General features: G+C 41.8%; 1 protein-coding gene across 1 annotated transcript in view; it reads right to left on the bottom strand.

Moving 5' to 3' along the window:
* Positions 1–3,599: 3,599 nt before the first annotated feature.
* Positions 3,600–17,525, bottom strand: part of scrib (scribble planar cell polarity protein) — a 127,214-nt gene continuing 113,288 nt past the window's right edge. The window contains exons 40-47 of the mRNA XM_079489163.1: positions 17,156–17,245; positions 15,745–15,918; positions 14,701–14,877; positions 13,769–13,908; positions 13,449–13,486; positions 12,188–12,262; positions 9,590–9,644; positions 3,600–6,834 (exon numbers count right to left, since the gene is read on the bottom strand). Of these exons, the coding sequence (XP_079345289.1) occupies positions 6,692–6,834; positions 9,590–9,644; positions 12,188–12,262; positions 13,449–13,486; positions 13,769–13,908; positions 14,701–14,877; positions 15,745–15,918; positions 17,156–17,245 (892 nt within the window). The 3' untranslated portion in view covers positions 3,600–6,691. The remainder of the gene's footprint in view (positions 6,835–9,589; positions 9,645–12,187; positions 12,263–13,448; positions 13,487–13,768; positions 13,909–14,700; positions 14,878–15,744; positions 15,919–17,155; positions 17,246–17,525) is intronic.

Raw genomic sequence — 17,525 nt, 5'->3', positions numbered from 1 at the left:
CATGGTCTCGAACGCCATACTTAGCATGCCGTTTTGCATCATTTTTGAGGATTTGAATAAAAGACACCATGCTCTCTGAGAATCTCCTCAGCTTTCCATCTCTTTCCAGTTCTCTTCTGGATGTTATTCTCCAAAACATGCAGCAGAGTGAAAGTAGGAGGAACTCAGCTGGATTTTAACTCACAACCTCTGGCTCACATGGACGTCATCTTAACAAGGGTGCCACTGAGCTCTCAGTGATCTTTAGGTTGTAAGTTGTTCTTCTTGGTGTCACTTTTCAAATGGGGCCTTGGGATCATGTACAGAGCATTTGAATGGTGCTGTGCATCAAAGGTGTCTTTAGTGCTTTTAAGTGTTATCGTGAATGTTTATGAACCACGATGGACACGTCTCGATGGACAAGTCTCTGGCTCTACTGTCATTATCTATTCGGCCTTTTAAGAACAGCATGCACAGTGGTTCACTGGGTACAGAGCCTGCCTGGGAATCAGGAGGCTGCAGGTTCAAGTCCTAGCTCTGACATAGTGTCCCAAAATCATGAAAATATGACAAAATATATTATGCCGTCCCAAACCATGGACTATAGTATGTCGTTTTTTCATGATTTTCATATTTTTTTCAAAATCTCCAAAATCATGAAAAACGACATGCTATAGTATGCCGTCCGAAGCCATGAACTATAGTATGTCGTTTTTTCATGATTTTCATATTTTTTTCAAATAGTCCAAAATCACTAAAAACGACATGCAATAGTATGCCGTCCGAAAAAAATTATAACTTTGGCATGCTACTAGTCCTACATACTTACACCTAGAATCCCCATTCAAACCTATTTAGGTTCATCTTACGGTGGACATGTTTGCCTGAAAAGGAATCTTTGAAATGTTTCATAGTTTTAGAAATATAGTGCTTTAAATTTGAGAAATTTATAATGGCAGATAGTGGCACGTCAAAAAATCATTCACCTAGAAACTCCATTCACACTTTTTATAATTCAGCTTTCTGTGGAGACACATGCTGGAACTTTTTACTTTGAAATGTTTTGTAGTTTCTGAGTTATTTAAGTTAAACGCCCAATGCATTCCCAATGGCAATAGCACAAACTTTGGCATGCTACTAGTCGTACATACTTACACCTAGAAACCCCATTCAAACCTATTTAGGTTCATCTTACGGTGGGCATGTTTGCCTGAAAAGGAATCTTTGAAATGTTTCATAGTTTTAGAAATATAGTGCTTTAAATTTGAGAAATTCAGAATGGGGGTCAATGGCAGATTTTGGCAAGTAAAGATTTGAGTGGGGTTTGAACCCACAATCTCCAGATCATGCAGCCAGTGTGCTAAGTCACTGATCTACTTGCTACCTGCCACAACAAAGTCTGCTGTTCCCTTTGAGTACAACATTGATACAAAAATAAAATACAAAAAATAAAATAACACAAGATTTGTCTATTGTTTCTTTTGCTGTTGTTTATCTCTAGACGTTTGAATGTTTATGAACCACAATGGAAACAAGTCTCTGGCTCTTCTGTCATTATCTATTCAGCCTTTTAAGAACAGCATGCACAGTGGCTCACTGGGTACATAGCCTGCCTGGGAATCAGGAGGCTGCAGGTTCAAGTTCTGGCTCTGACATAGTGACCCAAAATCATGAAAATATGACAAAATATATTATGCCGTCCCAAACCATGGACTATAGTATGTCGTTTTTTCATGATTTTCATCATTTTTTCAAATAGTCCAAAATCACGAAAAACGACATTCTATAGTATGCCGTCCGAAACCATGAATTATAGTATGTCTTTTTTCATGATTTTGGAGGATTTTGAAAATCATGTGTGTCTGTAAAAATTACAACCCCCAAATAGATTGCTTTCCTACTCAAAAGTAATGTTCTCACTGTACTGGATGACGGCCATCTTGAATTCCGGGGCCAAAACGAGGTCTTATGATTAAAATGGTGTCAGATTTGGAATCCTTATGGTTGACTTGTATGGAAAAGTGTATTCATACATGATTCTAGGTCATCTAGATAAAAAGTTCATTTTTGGCTATGGCGCCGGACGCCATTTTGAGCAAAAAATGCCGGGATTTTTGCGACGGACCTGGGGGCTAAATCTTTTATACAAAAAAACAAAGTTTGAATATGACAGGGAAGCAGCCTTTAGCTATTATGGTCCTGACTCATGGCCTTTTAAACAGCCTGCCGGATGCTCTGTGGGTCACTGAATCTTTTTGACATCTTTAAAATATATCACCTTTTAGCACTGCTTTTTACCTACTGTAGGTTTCTGCACTATTTAAAAAAAAATTATGTCTCATTGTTTGTTTATTTTTATTTCCTCCTATTTAATCTGAACCTATTCTGTGAAGCACATTGAACTGTACTTGATGAATGAAATGTGCTATAAATATATATTTTTATGTCGTCGCTGTTGGGCAGAAACCTCTTATCTCCATATTCTAACTTTGTGTTTTCTTTGTAAATCAACGTCCCTACTTGATCATACTACAGCAAGGGTTTTCAACCGATTGTGAACGAGGGACCATCACCCTGACTACGAATCAACCTGGGGACCACTCTTGTGTTGGGTGGGCATATGGGCTAAGATTATTTTTATTTTTTGTGACACTTGTTAATGCATCCCATGTCTATGCATCCCACTGTTTCTCAAATAGCTCACAGACTAGTTAGTGGTCCATGGTATAATTAGATCTGCAGGTGGTCCATGGGAAAACATGGAAATACAAACAATTGTTAAATGTATTAAAATGTTTAAAACATATTTTAATTAATAAGCATGAGGGGAAAGGCTACGCGGTAGTACGCACAACAAATTATATCAAGCCCTATCGGTCATTATTTTTTTTTGTCGCTTTCGCCTTTATTTTATATTTTTTATGGAGGGACAGACAGTAGGCTGACAGGAAATGGGGAGAGAGATGGGGGGGAAAACATGCAGTAAAGGCCGTCGGGATCGGGAGTCGAACCCGCGGCACACTGCCAGACTGGATTACCAGCCAAGGTGCCTGGACCATTGAGCCATGGCCCAGTCTATCGGTCATTCTTGACATGAAATATGCTAGTGGTCCAGAGCTCAGAAAAGGTTCAATTCTATACTTTATCTCACAGTTACCATAATTCAATTATTACTTTATCCAATCTTCCATATTAAACTCATTTTATATTAATCGGATATACTGATTTTAGGAGCATCGAGCACACACATGCAATACATATTTCCTAATAATGACGACTAAACCAGTGTGGGTGCACTTCCCCCTTCTTGAGATTCGAACTCCCTTTTTCTGTGGAATGTGTTCACCTCCAACTTCCAAGTAAATGACAACATTGCAGGCCTCGTCTCTCCATCATAGGTCCCCAGGTCATTTAGTTTCAACCACCAGTTGAAAACCCCTGTACTACAGCGTCAAACAAAAGCATCAGATCTTGTAGATCTGTTACTTTTGATAGTTTGGAATTTGAAACCTGAAAAGTAATAGTTTTGGACATACAATGTTTCCACATGACAGACGATATATTTTGCCATCATTCATTTGTTCATAATGCAAATCAATCACAAGACACAAGGCAAAGAATCAACTTGTTAAATGAAAAGTAAAATTTATTATTCCTGAACCACAAAATAGACTTCTTTGGTTGTACAAATTCACTAGTTACAGTCTTGTATGAACTCTAACCCTTGACCATAGGACTTCTCGGACCCTCTCCCCTCCAACCTACTTGGAAATAATAGCCCCAAGAGAACTCAAGACAAAGTAGAACAAAATAAAAGTTCCAAACACTGCATTAAAAAAAATGTAGTGTATCCCACTTTTCTTTGAGAATTTCTTTTATCTACTGTAAGTTTAAAAAATAAAATAGAATAAATCAGCCATTTTGCAAATGTTAAAAACCAAACTGAATTTCAGTCAGTGAGAGCAACATGGAAAGTATAATTAGTAGGACCTACATTAAATTAACATTATGCAACCCGTCAAGATATGCAAATTGACTTTTTTTTCTTTTTTTACGAAAAGCAGAGAGAAATACTAGCTTGAGAATGACTGAAAAGAGACATTTCTTGAGAGCGATTTTTACCGGGTCAGTTTCGCCTCTCGAGGCTCTCCCATTTATTAGACCAATATACATGCAACAGAGCTCCACCAAGCCTGTCCTAAAACCTCTAAGCAGTCCATACATCGCTTGGTCTTAATAATTAGGTCTAAGACTAGCTCAGTTTAACTTCCCCCCCAAAAAAGTCTGCTGTCCTTTCAGTATTTGTACATTATTCACACAATAATAAAACGATTTTTCAGTGGCGTCAGAATTAAATTAACCAAAAGAGATACAAAAAAGCAACACCTGCTACCTTCACAAAAAATAAAATAAAATCCAGATATGTAGAAATATGACTTTTTTCACATTGATGTAAAGATGCCCTGAAAAGGGCAAAGGGTACCGTAACTTAAAAATGAGAAAAAGAAAAAAAAGCGTTCCCAAAAAATATTCTGTATATCCGTTGCAATCAAATAGATCAGATGGTGATGCTGGTATCTCCAGTGCAGTCACATTCACTGAAAAAAGGGAATGTAACAGTAATAATGAAGCTGCCCCCATTCAAACCATAGATGCTGTACTACTGGCATACTGTACACATCAGGACAGGAATCATCAAAAGGAATAAGGGTGATAACCGTTTTGACATAACCTCTTCGCCTAGGGGTTGCAAACAGTTCAAACAAATTTAAAAAGGAACTGATCATTTTTAAGAAAATGATCAATTAATAATCGATACAATTTTCTGGGCATGTCATTGTAGACGATTAATTTGATTAATCGTAAATTGTTATCGATAGATTAATGACATGCATAGTTGCAGCCCTAAACCTATTCCCATTCTCTACACAGGGAGATATCAGCAAGAAGCTCCAAAGTCAGCTTTTATTTTTTTAGACCAGCATAAGAAACAGATATGCGACAGCTAGTAAAATATAAAAACTGTACATACATAAATGGGAATTTCAAGATGGTATACAAAGCAGAATTTATGTAATAAAGTGATATGCCAATACTCAAAGCTTTGTTTAGCTTTAAAAATATTTATGAAGGTACATAGTTACATATATGTACCTATATGTACAATATACTATAAATGTACATGTAAATATACATGTAGTTTATGTAATAAACTACATGTAATAGGTACAGTACATATAGATACATATAGTAGAGACAAACATGATTGTACAACAGTGTAATATATGTGAAGGCCTTCAATTCGACTAAAACCATATAATACAAAACTTAAAAACTCAATATATTGGCCGAGATAATGTTTGTTAACCACATTAACCCATTGTTACGATTCTTGGCCATGTCATAACATAACATAACATTCGGCAAAATAATGCAAATCTACAAGCTCCCCAACACGTTGTGAGTTTGTAGATGGACTGTTTGACGTATGACAAAGTATAAAAGGGTTTTTAAGTGGTTAAGAAGCTGACCAGTGGGGTGCCGGGTGGCTCAACCAAGCCCCCAGTAAGGCTATCCAACGTTGAAGCTGCCAATTGCAGCACTTTCATGGAGGTGGACGGACGTTCATGACGTCACGTGCTAGGCTAAACTTCCGCTCGCTCGAGCCATTGAGTTATAATTATACTTCCGGCAGTCTTCCGGGTGCTTCAAAACGCCAATGAGCAACTTCTATTGAAATGAATAGCGGGGGGGCGGGGCTAACTCTCCGGTTCGGTCTCTATCCTTGTATTACTCTATGGGCTCAACACTGACCACATGCTCCTTGTGAGGACTCAAGTTCAAATGAGACTACATGTCTCCACTTCCTGCTGTGTGCTTCCTGTCTCTCTCTACACTCCTAAATAAAAAACCTAAATAAAAGCCAAAAAAGCAAAAGAAAAGAAAACATAGCTGACTAATGGCAGTGCAATAACGATATGTAGTGTTTTTTTAAAAACATTGTGTCTGTGAAGGTAGCAGGATGTTCCACCCTCATTCAACATATATACACTCCTCACCTCCCAAATATTCAACAACAAAAAAAGAAACCTGACATTTTACAATCTATTCACTGAAAGCATCAAAAATATCATTCAAGAAAGTTAGTATTACAGCTATAATTCATCTCTTTCTCTTCCAGTACAATGTTTTATTTTTCTTTTCTTTTAAAAACAGCAAAATCATCAAATAATTTGGGGAAAATAAAAGTCAAAAATAAAATACAATCAGTGTGGCCTTCCATTAATCGTCTAATAGGCTCACTGAGAATAGAACCCAAATTGTTGTTTGTTTTATTTTAAAGGAGAAGGTCTAGGTAGCAATGCTAGCTGCTTGCTAACCATGCTAGCGCTTTGTTGTGCCCTAAGGGACTCTTTTTTTATGGTCGATGTCTTTGTGCTGACTCATCCATACAGACTGTAAAAGGCATGACTGGCACACAGGATATGATCCTAAGTGAGTATGTGTGCTTCTATGATGATGACGATGATGATGATGATTTTCAGCTTCATAGTCTCTGCAGTGGTTAACGGAAGAACAATTCTTCTCAATCTATGGACACAGCATGTAATGTACAGTATATAGCAGTACTGACTCAGTCAGCGCCTCTTCTCGATACGAACGTGTCCCGTCGTGTCCAAATGCTCCTCGTTGCAGTGTGCTGTTTTAAGGGTTACGTGGGCACGGCGGCCTCCAGGCTGCGGCGGCCTTGTCTCAGCTTGCGCTTGTTGCTGTAGAGAGCCATGTCCTCCAGGGCCGAGGTGGCAGACAGTGGGGAAGAAGGCACCTCCGCCTCGGGGTTCACAGCCGGTGCTACTGGGCAGAACAAAAACAAAACAAACACATGGAACAGCTTACATTAGCGGGTTCTACGGGTAGTTGCCACATGGGGGAAGGCAGGTTTTTGCCTCACAGACATTCCACGCCATTAACCTGCTGTGTAGCGGAACGGCAACTCTGTGCGTCTACCAGTAACCTCACTCCACTAGTTCGAAGACTTTTTCTAGTTTAGCATGGATACATGGATACATGGAATCTTTTATTTATTGTTCTAATCGCTAATGTTTTTGATTAAAAAAGGTAGGATAAGTGCGATATTTCCTGGTTAAAACCTTTTAAAGCAAGTATATATGATCAGAATATAGAGCTACAGTATTTAACACTTATTTTAACCAAAGAAAATCACTTTACCCTACTTTTTGACCTCTATTTACATTGGACCCTTTAAAATCTTTAGCAGAAGCGCACTCCAATTCCAATTGTTTAGATAGGCACGATCATGGCTTCTTGAAATGCACTCCCAGCTAAAAAGGTTGCTGGTAGACATACAGGCTAATGTTGCTTTGAAAAGGTTGCTGGTAGACATACAGGCTAATGTTGCTTTGAAGGCAATCAGGCAGACGGGTCCTGTGCAGCAGGTGTCTGAGGGCCAGAAGGTCCAATAAAAATAGAATGGTAAAATACCACCTTCACCTGCAAAATAGGCCCCACAGATCTACACACCCCAGCTGGACGCCACCAGGTTCATTAGCAGTTGCAACTGCTAAAGAACTGGAAATACTGTATTCATGACTGGATAATGGTGAAATAAGCTCAGCGCCGAGAGAGCAAGGGTCATTTGCATAGTCTTGGATGCAGACTGATTCGCTCCGTTCAGCAGTTTTGTTTTTTCTCACTTTGATTCCCAGTCTGGCCATGGTCATATAGAGCGTCACAGTCCCGCCCCCTTTCATGGCGACGCCAGGCCCAGGAAATAATTCCCAATGCATTTTTCCCATAGACTTTTCAAAATGTAAAGACCTTTTAAGTGTCGTACGAAGCAACTCGAGTCGTGACAAATCATGACAACAAACACAATATTTTGGACCAAACAAATAATTACAAAGAAGAAAAACAACAAAAAATATGTTGTAACCTGCGGTTTTTTTCTTCTAATTCTTTGTTTGGCCCAAAACATTGTGTTTATTGTCCTGATTTGTCACGAGAAGAGTTGGCTTTTGTCCGCGAAAACGTCTTTAAATAAATACTTGGACTAGGAAAATGAACGGGGAACTATTTTCCGGGTCTCTCGAGGGGGCGGGACTGCGACGCTCTATTAGACTCACATTCCCAAATGTCACTAGTTACGTAGGCAAGTCAGAAAGTGACTCCAATTTTACATTGGAGGACCCTGCTCTCTTTTTAATCTTTAATTTATTCAAAGTGGCTCCATGCGTAGCCTGGATCTTGGTTAGAGATTGAGAATTAGTTTGGCACTCCAATCAAAGTTCACTGTGGTCCGATCAACCTGCACCTGTGGAACAGTAAAAGGTGCTTGCACACAACCACGTGATATGTACTGTATCAAATCGTTATCCAAGCAGTGCATGCAAGTCATGGTAGTAGGAAGGCAGGGTGCTCAGAAACTACAGCATACAGGATTATAACCCATTAAGACCTGAGGCTGATTCTACAAATTACTTCTACAGTTTTCTGAAAAACATGTTGCAATATTAGTGGTTCTCAAGCATTTTCATATCAAGGACCCCTAAAATGATATGTATTCGGCCGCCAACCCCCATCTCAAAATACTTTGTTCCAGGGACCCCCCCCTTCACCTATCAAGACATGCCCGGAACAGAGATGCTATTGTGGTTATGTGGTTAATGTCTTATCTTTCAACATTGTGGCGTTTGGGAAACAAGATCAGCTTCCCCTTTCATTTCTCTACGGAGACATTTCTGACACCATTCATGTTTATGGAAGATGCTTCTAAACATGTATTCTATTGCTAGTTTGATCACGTAAAACACTCTTTAATCTTAAAATAACTAATAACCAAAAATAGCAGATCTACAAGCTCACAGCACTGTGATGTGTTGTGAGCTTCAGCTTATAGATCTGCATGCTTTCATAGAAGACTACTATGGTGGCTTCTATGGAATCCAAATGACTTGAAATCAGTCGTGGCGACTGAGAACTTGAATTCAGAAGCAGCTTATACCAGAAAGTCAAACCCAGGTAGAGATCAGTCGTGGCGACTGAGAACTTTAATCCAGAAGCAGTTTATACCAGCAAGTCAAACCCAGGTAGAGATACCCTCCCAAAGGCAAGTCAGAGTTCTTTAGTGGGACTATCCCAACGCTACGCTACGGTTTAACACACAAGAAGCAGGGTTAGAGTAAGAAAACACACGCATTCAAAAGACCAAGAGAGAGCACACAGTCCGCAAAAAGCACACACTCTCTCTTTCTCACAGAGACACACAGAAGTGTATGAATCCTACCAATAGGAGACGCTTATCCCAGGTAGTCACCTGAATCAATGGGACAGAAACATCAAGGTATACATTATTGGGGAGACCGGGTGTGGCCTTTGGGGGCAGAGAGGCAGTTTGAATTCATGTCAGGGTGTACTGGCCAGGCCACTTTATGAGGACAATTCTGTAAAATGTGTCAACATTACAAATGTGTACAAATCTTTGAAAGACTATTTGTTCATCTTGCTTCTTTAATGGCAATTTTCTCCTTCTTTGCCTCCCTTAACCTAAAAATAAAATCACAGCTGAAGGGCATGGGAACTGGCCACTCACCTGGGTTGCTGGAACCATCATCCATAAATTGCACATCGTCAGCAGCGTCTGGGCTCTGGAAGGGAAGAGGACAAACTAAATGTCTAACTGAAGGGCAGGGAGCGTGTTCTACGGGAAACCTTCACCACGTAAGCAGTCAGTGGCAGTGGGAGGCCTGGCGACAGTGTTGATTTCATCCATGACGAAAAATGTTCGTCGACTACCTTTTTCACTGATAAACTGCACAAAAACGATATAAAAACTAAACTATGATGACTAAAACTAAGACTAAATATATTGACACTTTTATCAACAGAAGAAAACTAGAGGGGTGAGGAACTGTGCCATCTGTCCCACTGCCAGCGTAGCACCACCCAATACCACTTCCCAAAGGATTCAACACTTCAGAGAGAGACAGTGTCTCTACATCAGATGTCATTTCCCCAAGAGAGCTCGGAGGGTTAGAAAAGGGGTTTGCTGAGTTAGGTCATCAGTGGGGCAGGGGGGGGGGGGGTTGCTGTATTGATGCAGCAAATAGGCCTGTCACAATTATTACATACCGTAATCGCAATTATTTGAGATAATCACAATTATTTCTGCATAAACGTCAATCGTTTTCCATGTTGAAACGTGTCACATTTGGAAAGAAAAAAATATAAAAAATTATTAAATGTGTTAGGGATTTCTTTGCATATTTAAAGGCATTATGTAACTTTAAGCCTAAATTCACACACACACACACACACACACACACACACACACACACACACACACACACACACACACACACACACACACACACACACACACACACACACACACACACACACACACACACACACACACACACACACACACACACACACACACACACACACACACACACACACACACACACACACACACACACACACGTCATAGGTGAGAGGGTTTCCAACACAAGAGCAAAGGTAAACAACCAGCCTGCCCCCAACAAAACAAACCCAGGGTGCAACACAACATGTTTGACAAAATTCACAAAACCAGGATCACTGTGAAACAGCAAGGAACAAAAAATGAGCACAAATCCACATCCGGAACTCAAGGGGAATCCAGATGAAGATACAGACAGCCAACAAGATGCTACAACCCCCGGGGAATCCAGATGAAGATACAGACAGCCACAAGATGCTACAACCACCAGAAACTATACCACTTCAACACAAGCTTTGCTCATCATGCCAGCGTGGGATTTCCCCCCCTGCTCTCTCTATGCTGTTAAAAAAGGAAGACTACGTCCATTTTCAACCTATCTTCGTGCAATTGGTCCTCACTAATGCTCATTATAACATGGTACCATTTGTGTCTGCCCTGTCTGAGTGCTGAGGACAGTTCAGAAACCCACCTACCAGTGACATCATCGATCGGGGATTTCCAGGCGTTCTATTCCTGGAAAGTTAGCATGGTATAATGGAAGCCATCGTTTTCACGTTAATACAAATCTAATATATAATATTATAATAATATCTTGCTTGAAAAAATAAAAAGTCACTGGTAGGTGGGTTTCAGAAGTGTCCACAGCCCTCCTATGAGACACAGGCTGAGTAGAGTTCGTCGTAACCACTGTATCATGAGCATTAGTGTGGACCAATTATACGAAGATATGTTGAAAATGGGTGAAGTCGTCCTTTAACTATACTGATCGTATATGCCCGCCTACATACAGAAAATCGTGCTGAGGCAGCCGGTTAGTATTTGCCCATATCCTCATAGTGGCTACTTTGCTCTTACTTCATATCCAGGGGTATTAAGAGGTAAGAGCAAAATGAACATTGTGTGAATATGGTCCATAACATTGCTGGTTAAATGATAGAATCAGTTTCAGAATGCATGAGAGGAAGCCTTGGGTGGAGTCGGGTGGCGTTGTGTCGGCCTGACATTCAGCCCATGCAGGGGGATGAGACCCAGTGAGGGTCCGTCACCTTTGTTTTCCTTTCTTCCCCAACTGAATCTTTTGTTAGTTAGGAGGTCGAATAACTCTGGATGCGGTGATTGGTTGAGTGTTAATGTCACATTATTGGTGGGACGTACAGTATGATGATTGGTTGAGTGTTAATGTCACATAATTGGTGGGACGTGTGATGATTGATTAGCAGGTTACAGCTGGTGATGTGTGGTGGGACAATAGAGGGAAGAACAAGAAAAACCATTGACAAAAGAAACAAAAGGTTTAACAACCAGGTGCTGATTATTCTTCTGTGTCATGATTTAGTACGAGTACAAACTGTGATTTGTAAAAGAAAAAAAACAAAAAAGACAGGGGTTAGACTTGTTTGTGCACCGGTGTGTCGTGCACCTAAAATAAGCAGATCTACAAGCCTCCGAGCTTGTAGATGGGCTGTGCTCGTGAGCGTGCAGATCTGTTATTTGCAGTGCCACGACAACGCAGCTATGTAAAGAAATCACCCATGAGAGTTATAGCCAGAACTACACAGAGTGGCCATGAAGGGGCGTCCATCAATAACTGAGCCACTTGCACTGAAGCCCCTAGGATTATTGGAGAAACTAGAGGGGAGGGGGGCAGCAGGGAAAGCCAAGGGCAGGTAGGGGAAGGGGGCTTGCTCAGCATGCAGCCAATACCTGGATGTCGTATACGGGTTTGGAAGAAGGAATGGCAGCAAACTGACGGTAGTCAAACTTCTTTGACGACAGGGACTAGAAGGATAGCAGAGGAAGTTGGGGATGGAGGAAGGCAGAGGGATGGAACGAATGATTGCAGGAATACAGAATGAGCGGGGGGGGGGGGGGGTGGAGAGAGAGAGAGAGAGAGAGAGAGAGAGAGATAGAGGGAGAGAGAGAGAGCACAGAGGAACACAGTAGAGGAGGTGAGGGAAGCAGGAGTGGAACAGGGAAGAGGGAGAGGTAGGAGGCAGAAAGGCTGGGTGACTCAAATGGAAAGAGTAGTATGTTGTTTTAAAGCCTGGCTTGGATAAAGGGATAAAGGGAGAATGGGGTGGATCTTGGATAAAGGGAGAATGGGGTGGATGTTGGGTGAGTTAATGCCAATGTATTCATGGAGCCAGTCTACTTTGTCCCCCGTTCCAGCTCGTCAGTGGTCTGCCGTCCTCTTTTTGCAGGTAACAACAACAACTTCTAAAATTAACAAGAAAGTCACAAGCTACATCTTTGAAATAGTTTCAAGCCGTTTCAACAGCTCCATCTATTTACACCTCTACAATATAGGGCATAGCAGTGACTGACATTTTGTGGTGCCACAGACATACAAACCCATAAATAGAGAGATTTACGAAAATATGTATATAAATTATTTTATGCCTGGAACCAAGCCACCCAGGCTCCTGGTGAACCAAGCCACCCAGGCTCCTGGTGAATCATGGCCATAAAACATTTGTTTCCGTGTCCAGAAATATTCAAAAAACGCAAACAAAGGGTATGTATAAATGTATCTCTGTATGTCTGAAATCCACGTAACTCGAGAACCCTAACCCACCGACTTCAAATTTCACAACTTTCCACCACAGGGAGTGCAGTGCCCGGCCTTGAGTCGGTCAGACCCACAGTTGTCCAGAACCGCCACAAAAAGCCTCTGCCCAGGCTCTGGACAGGGCACCGCTCTAGTTTATTAACTATAGTATATAGTATAATTAAATATTCAACTATCTTTTGACACAGACTCAAATGTTTTACGGTCATGATTGATTCACCAGGATGGTTCCAGGTTTAAAACAATTTATATAAATATTTTTTGGAAATCTCCATGGGAAAAAATGAATGGGTTTTCTATCGGTGGCACGCTGCTATCCTATAGACAAGTGGAGAAGGAAAATCACACTGTGAAGGATCTGGAATTCAACCGAGGTACAAGTTCATTGAAGCTTACCAGTCTGCCAGGTGAGGTCACTCCACGAGGGCTCAGTTCTGTTGGAGAAAAACACATGAAATGTGAGATCAGACCAGAGTCGTAGAGGTTCCCTGCTTATTCAGCACAGAGTTGAGATATACCAGAATCAGAATCGCTTATTAAAGAAGGACAGTATCACGCAAGCAATAATATCAGGTCTGTGGACAAATACTACACTTTAGAAACAAGCCCCAAAAAACTGCAACCACCAATATTTACAAGCAACTGTACAGAAAAACCAAGTCCAAAGTCGCTTATAATATGCGCACATGGCGACACTAGGTGTGACCGTCACCCACCTTCCAGAGGGGTGGGAGAAGGCGTTGGTGCCGGTGAGGGCGACTCTGCCAGCTGGTCTAGTGTACCGCGCTTCTTCCCCTCTCGAGACTTGGCGATGACCATCTGAGCCTTGAGCGCATCCTGCTCCAAAGACTTCATTCTGCACGGAAGAAAAGGGTGGGAGACCGAGTTAGATGGATAGAGGAGAGAGAGAAACCAAAGGGGGAGAGAGAGAGAGAGCGAGAGAGAAGGAAGAAAGATCGATAAGAGTGGCTGATAAGGCGCTTGTGCACGTGCGCGCCCACACACGCCCACACACACACACACACACACACACACACATGTGCGTACGGCAATTGTGTTTCCAACTACGGGATGCTCCTTGTCCTGGTTTGCGGCGGTGTCTTACTCTAATGGATCGATCAATGATCATACAGTGAAACTAAGGGGATGCACTCCAGGATAAGGACAACCCTACAGCTTTGTAGGCATGAGACGTACCCTTAAAACTCATGTCATTGGCAGCTGTATACTTTGGGCTGTATGTTAGTAGGATGGTGCACTGAAATCAAGACAAGGTAGCAAGAAGACAGATGAAATGAGACAAGAGATGAAGAAAAGGAGGGGGGGGGGGGGGGGGACAGACACGATAGATGAGAGAATTGGAGAGGGAGAGAAAGAGAGAGAGCTATACAGTATAATGAAGAAGGCCAAGACGTGCAGAAGCAAGACAGCATCCACAACACGAAAAAAAGAAAAGAAACACATGGGCAGTGGAAGCACTGTCACAATGTTGCTGTGAGTGCTTGCTTAGATCTTATCTAACTCAATGCGTGCCCCCCCACCCCCCCACCCATTTCATCCCAGCCCACACAAAAAGCAGTGCACCACACACCACCCACGATGCCGTGCGTCCAGCCCCCAGCACACTTGGGGGGCGGAGGAAGCAGACCTGAGCTGGGAGGCAGCGGAGGCAGGAGGAGGAGGAGTAGAGCTAGGAGTAGTGGAGGCAGCGGTGGTGGTGGTGGTGGGGGGCTGGCCCTGATGAGACGCCCTCACCCTGGCCTGGTACAGCCTCTTAGCCAGGTCCTGCTCATACTGTTTAACATCGTCCTCTAGGCCATAGGGCCTGGAGAAACAACCCACCACGACGCCGGAGGGGGGGAGGGGGGAGGGAAAGGACCAGGGAACCAAGGAGAGGAGGAGGGGAGGGAAAGGAGCAGGGAACCAGGAAGAGGAGAGGAAGGATGAAGAGAAATGTACCAGAGGAAAACAAAAAAGGAGGACAGAAATAAGGAGAGAGAGAGGGAGGAAGGATAAAGACAAGTAAGGATATATAAACAACAACAGAAGAATGGAAGGTACAGTAGAGCCCGACCTAATTTGATTGTATTTAACCACTTAAGCCCTACACTTTTTAAATGAGTAAGTAGCCTTTTGGAACGGACGGTTCCCCAACTATGTGTCCCATTCAAAAATGTTAGACGATAACCAATCGGAATGCGTAGCGAGTTTGTAGATCTAGATCTATATTTGAAAAACCTAGAATTCTTTGCCTATAATGACACTAGGTTTAAAGTGATTAAAATGCCTACATATCGGTAAAACCAATCACTTGGGCTCTAGTTAGGAAGAATCAATGAGATCAGTGTAGCAGGTACGAGGGAAGGCACAGACCATGTAAACAGCTATGTCATTCTGTCCCAAATAGCCATATTAACATTCACTCTGTATTTTGGAACTGCTGCTTGGAAGAGGGGCTGCTGGGAAAATGAACCGAACTTCCAGTCACTGACCCACAGCTGACAGGAAGCCTGCGTCAGAAGCAAGAGGTCACCGACCTCCACCACAAGAACATTTGAGCGAGTGAAAGGTCAACGGGAATAAATCGGACAAAACGTTGAAAGGAGAACAGGGAAAGAAAGGTTAAGATGAAAAGGAAAAAGCATAGAGAGATAGCGTGCTAGTGTGTGTGTACTTGTGGTGTATGTTTTACCGTGCTGCCCTCCACATGGCTCTCTTCTCGGCCTCCAGAGCTCGTTTCTCTGCGGGCGACAGGTCCGTGTCGAAGGCCACGGCCTGCTCGGGGCTCTGCATGCGCAGTCGCTCCTGGTGTCTGCGCTCCGCTTTGGCCGTACGGATGGGAGCCGACGACTCACCGGGGCTGAGACTGACAAACGCATCACCACAAATGGAAAATCATCACATACGCATGATGCCAATGCACAGATTTACATATCCTTGACTAGGGATGGAGCTCGTTAACCCATTTTGACCCTGAGATCAGATTCAAAAAATGTCTTCTACATCCTGACAGTTTTCTGAAAAAGCTATGTTTCTATGTCAGTCGTTCTTCGATTTAAAAAAAAATAGCAGAACTACAAGCTCGTAGCGCGCCACTCGGTGGCGCGCTACGAGCTTGTAGATCTGCTATTTTTCAATAGCTAAAGCATAACATAATGCTAACACCAAAAGGGGTTCCCGCCCCAAAATGGGTTAATTCTTATTGAGAACGAGCACCTTATCAAACAGGCTTATCGAGCCGGGTTCTTATCAAGCATTTTTCTATTATTTTGAGGAAAGACGGGAGGCGACAATACATTCTGAACAGAACCAGTATCTTTTAGAGCCTTCAAATACAGTACTTTTCTAACAGACGGAAGGCAATTGACTCTTTTTACTTTTGGAAAATAATATTGAAGAAACTGTTAACTGGTTAATGAGTGTACAGTCACTTTAAAAGCGTAATTTTGTTTACTCGGGCAGCGCTGGTTGGCAGGTATCAATCAATACACTTTTAGACCGACATGTTTGTGCCAGAATGGGTGATTGATCAGATTTATTTCTTGATTGCTTGTTTATAAAGCAGGAAAGGGCGCACACCAGTGTTGGTGAGGTGCTGGCCTAAGGCAGTAAATAAGTAAGAATGAGAAAAGGCCGCACACACGTAGCCACGATGCTGTATATTTATTGAGAAGAATCCAACGTTTCGACCTTTCGGCCTTCTTCAGGGAATTGATTGCTTGTTTAAACATGACATCATGGGCCACTAACGTGCTCGATAACAGGCTTGATAAGCCCCAAAGCTTATTGATACCGGATACTCAATAAGCTTGTTATCCGTTTTTTTTTGGGTATCGGGTTCAAGCTCTATCCTTATCCTTGACACGTGTGCTGTAATAATAATAGCTCAGATTTATATAGCGCTTTTCTAAAGCCTCCATCACAGTGGAGGACATTTTAATCCCATAAAATTCCATGAATCTTCCAAAGCTTTATACAGTAAATAATTCTTGATTCCTCAAAACTTTGGTCCAGGTTGATGGATGAACTTGTGCATAATGTTCTCTCCCAAAGAGAGAGAGAGAGCCAATATATCTAAAATTAAAGTGTTATTTAGTATTTACCCAGTCATAGAGTTGGGCCGTTGCTCCAATCTGAAGCTGTCTTCCAGGGAATTCCTCTGAGAGTCTGCTTTACCATCTACTGAGGAGGGCCTACACACACACACACACACACACACACGACAGATTAACATTGTTTACAGACTGCTGCGTTTTCCGAATATCGGAACAAATTTCTTTTGAAAATAGCCGATCTACAAGCTCACAATGTGTCACGATGTGACGCATTATGAGCATAATTTTATTTTCAAATGATTTATTTATAGATTTGAAATGGGACATTCTGTATAATTATTATTATTACTTTATTTTTATGGGTCCCTTTATTTTTTGTTTCCTACATTTAGTTTTTACTTTATTTAATTTTTTTTTT

This window comes from Electrona antarctica, assembly GCF_951216825.1.
Source record: "Electrona antarctica genome assembly, chromosome: 20".
In the NCBI taxonomy this organism is placed as follows: domain Eukaryota; kingdom Metazoa; phylum Chordata; class Actinopteri; order Myctophiformes; family Myctophidae; genus Electrona; species Electrona antarctica.
Note: the sequence above shows the minus strand (reverse complement) of the source record. Positions and strands in the feature narration are given on the sequence as shown.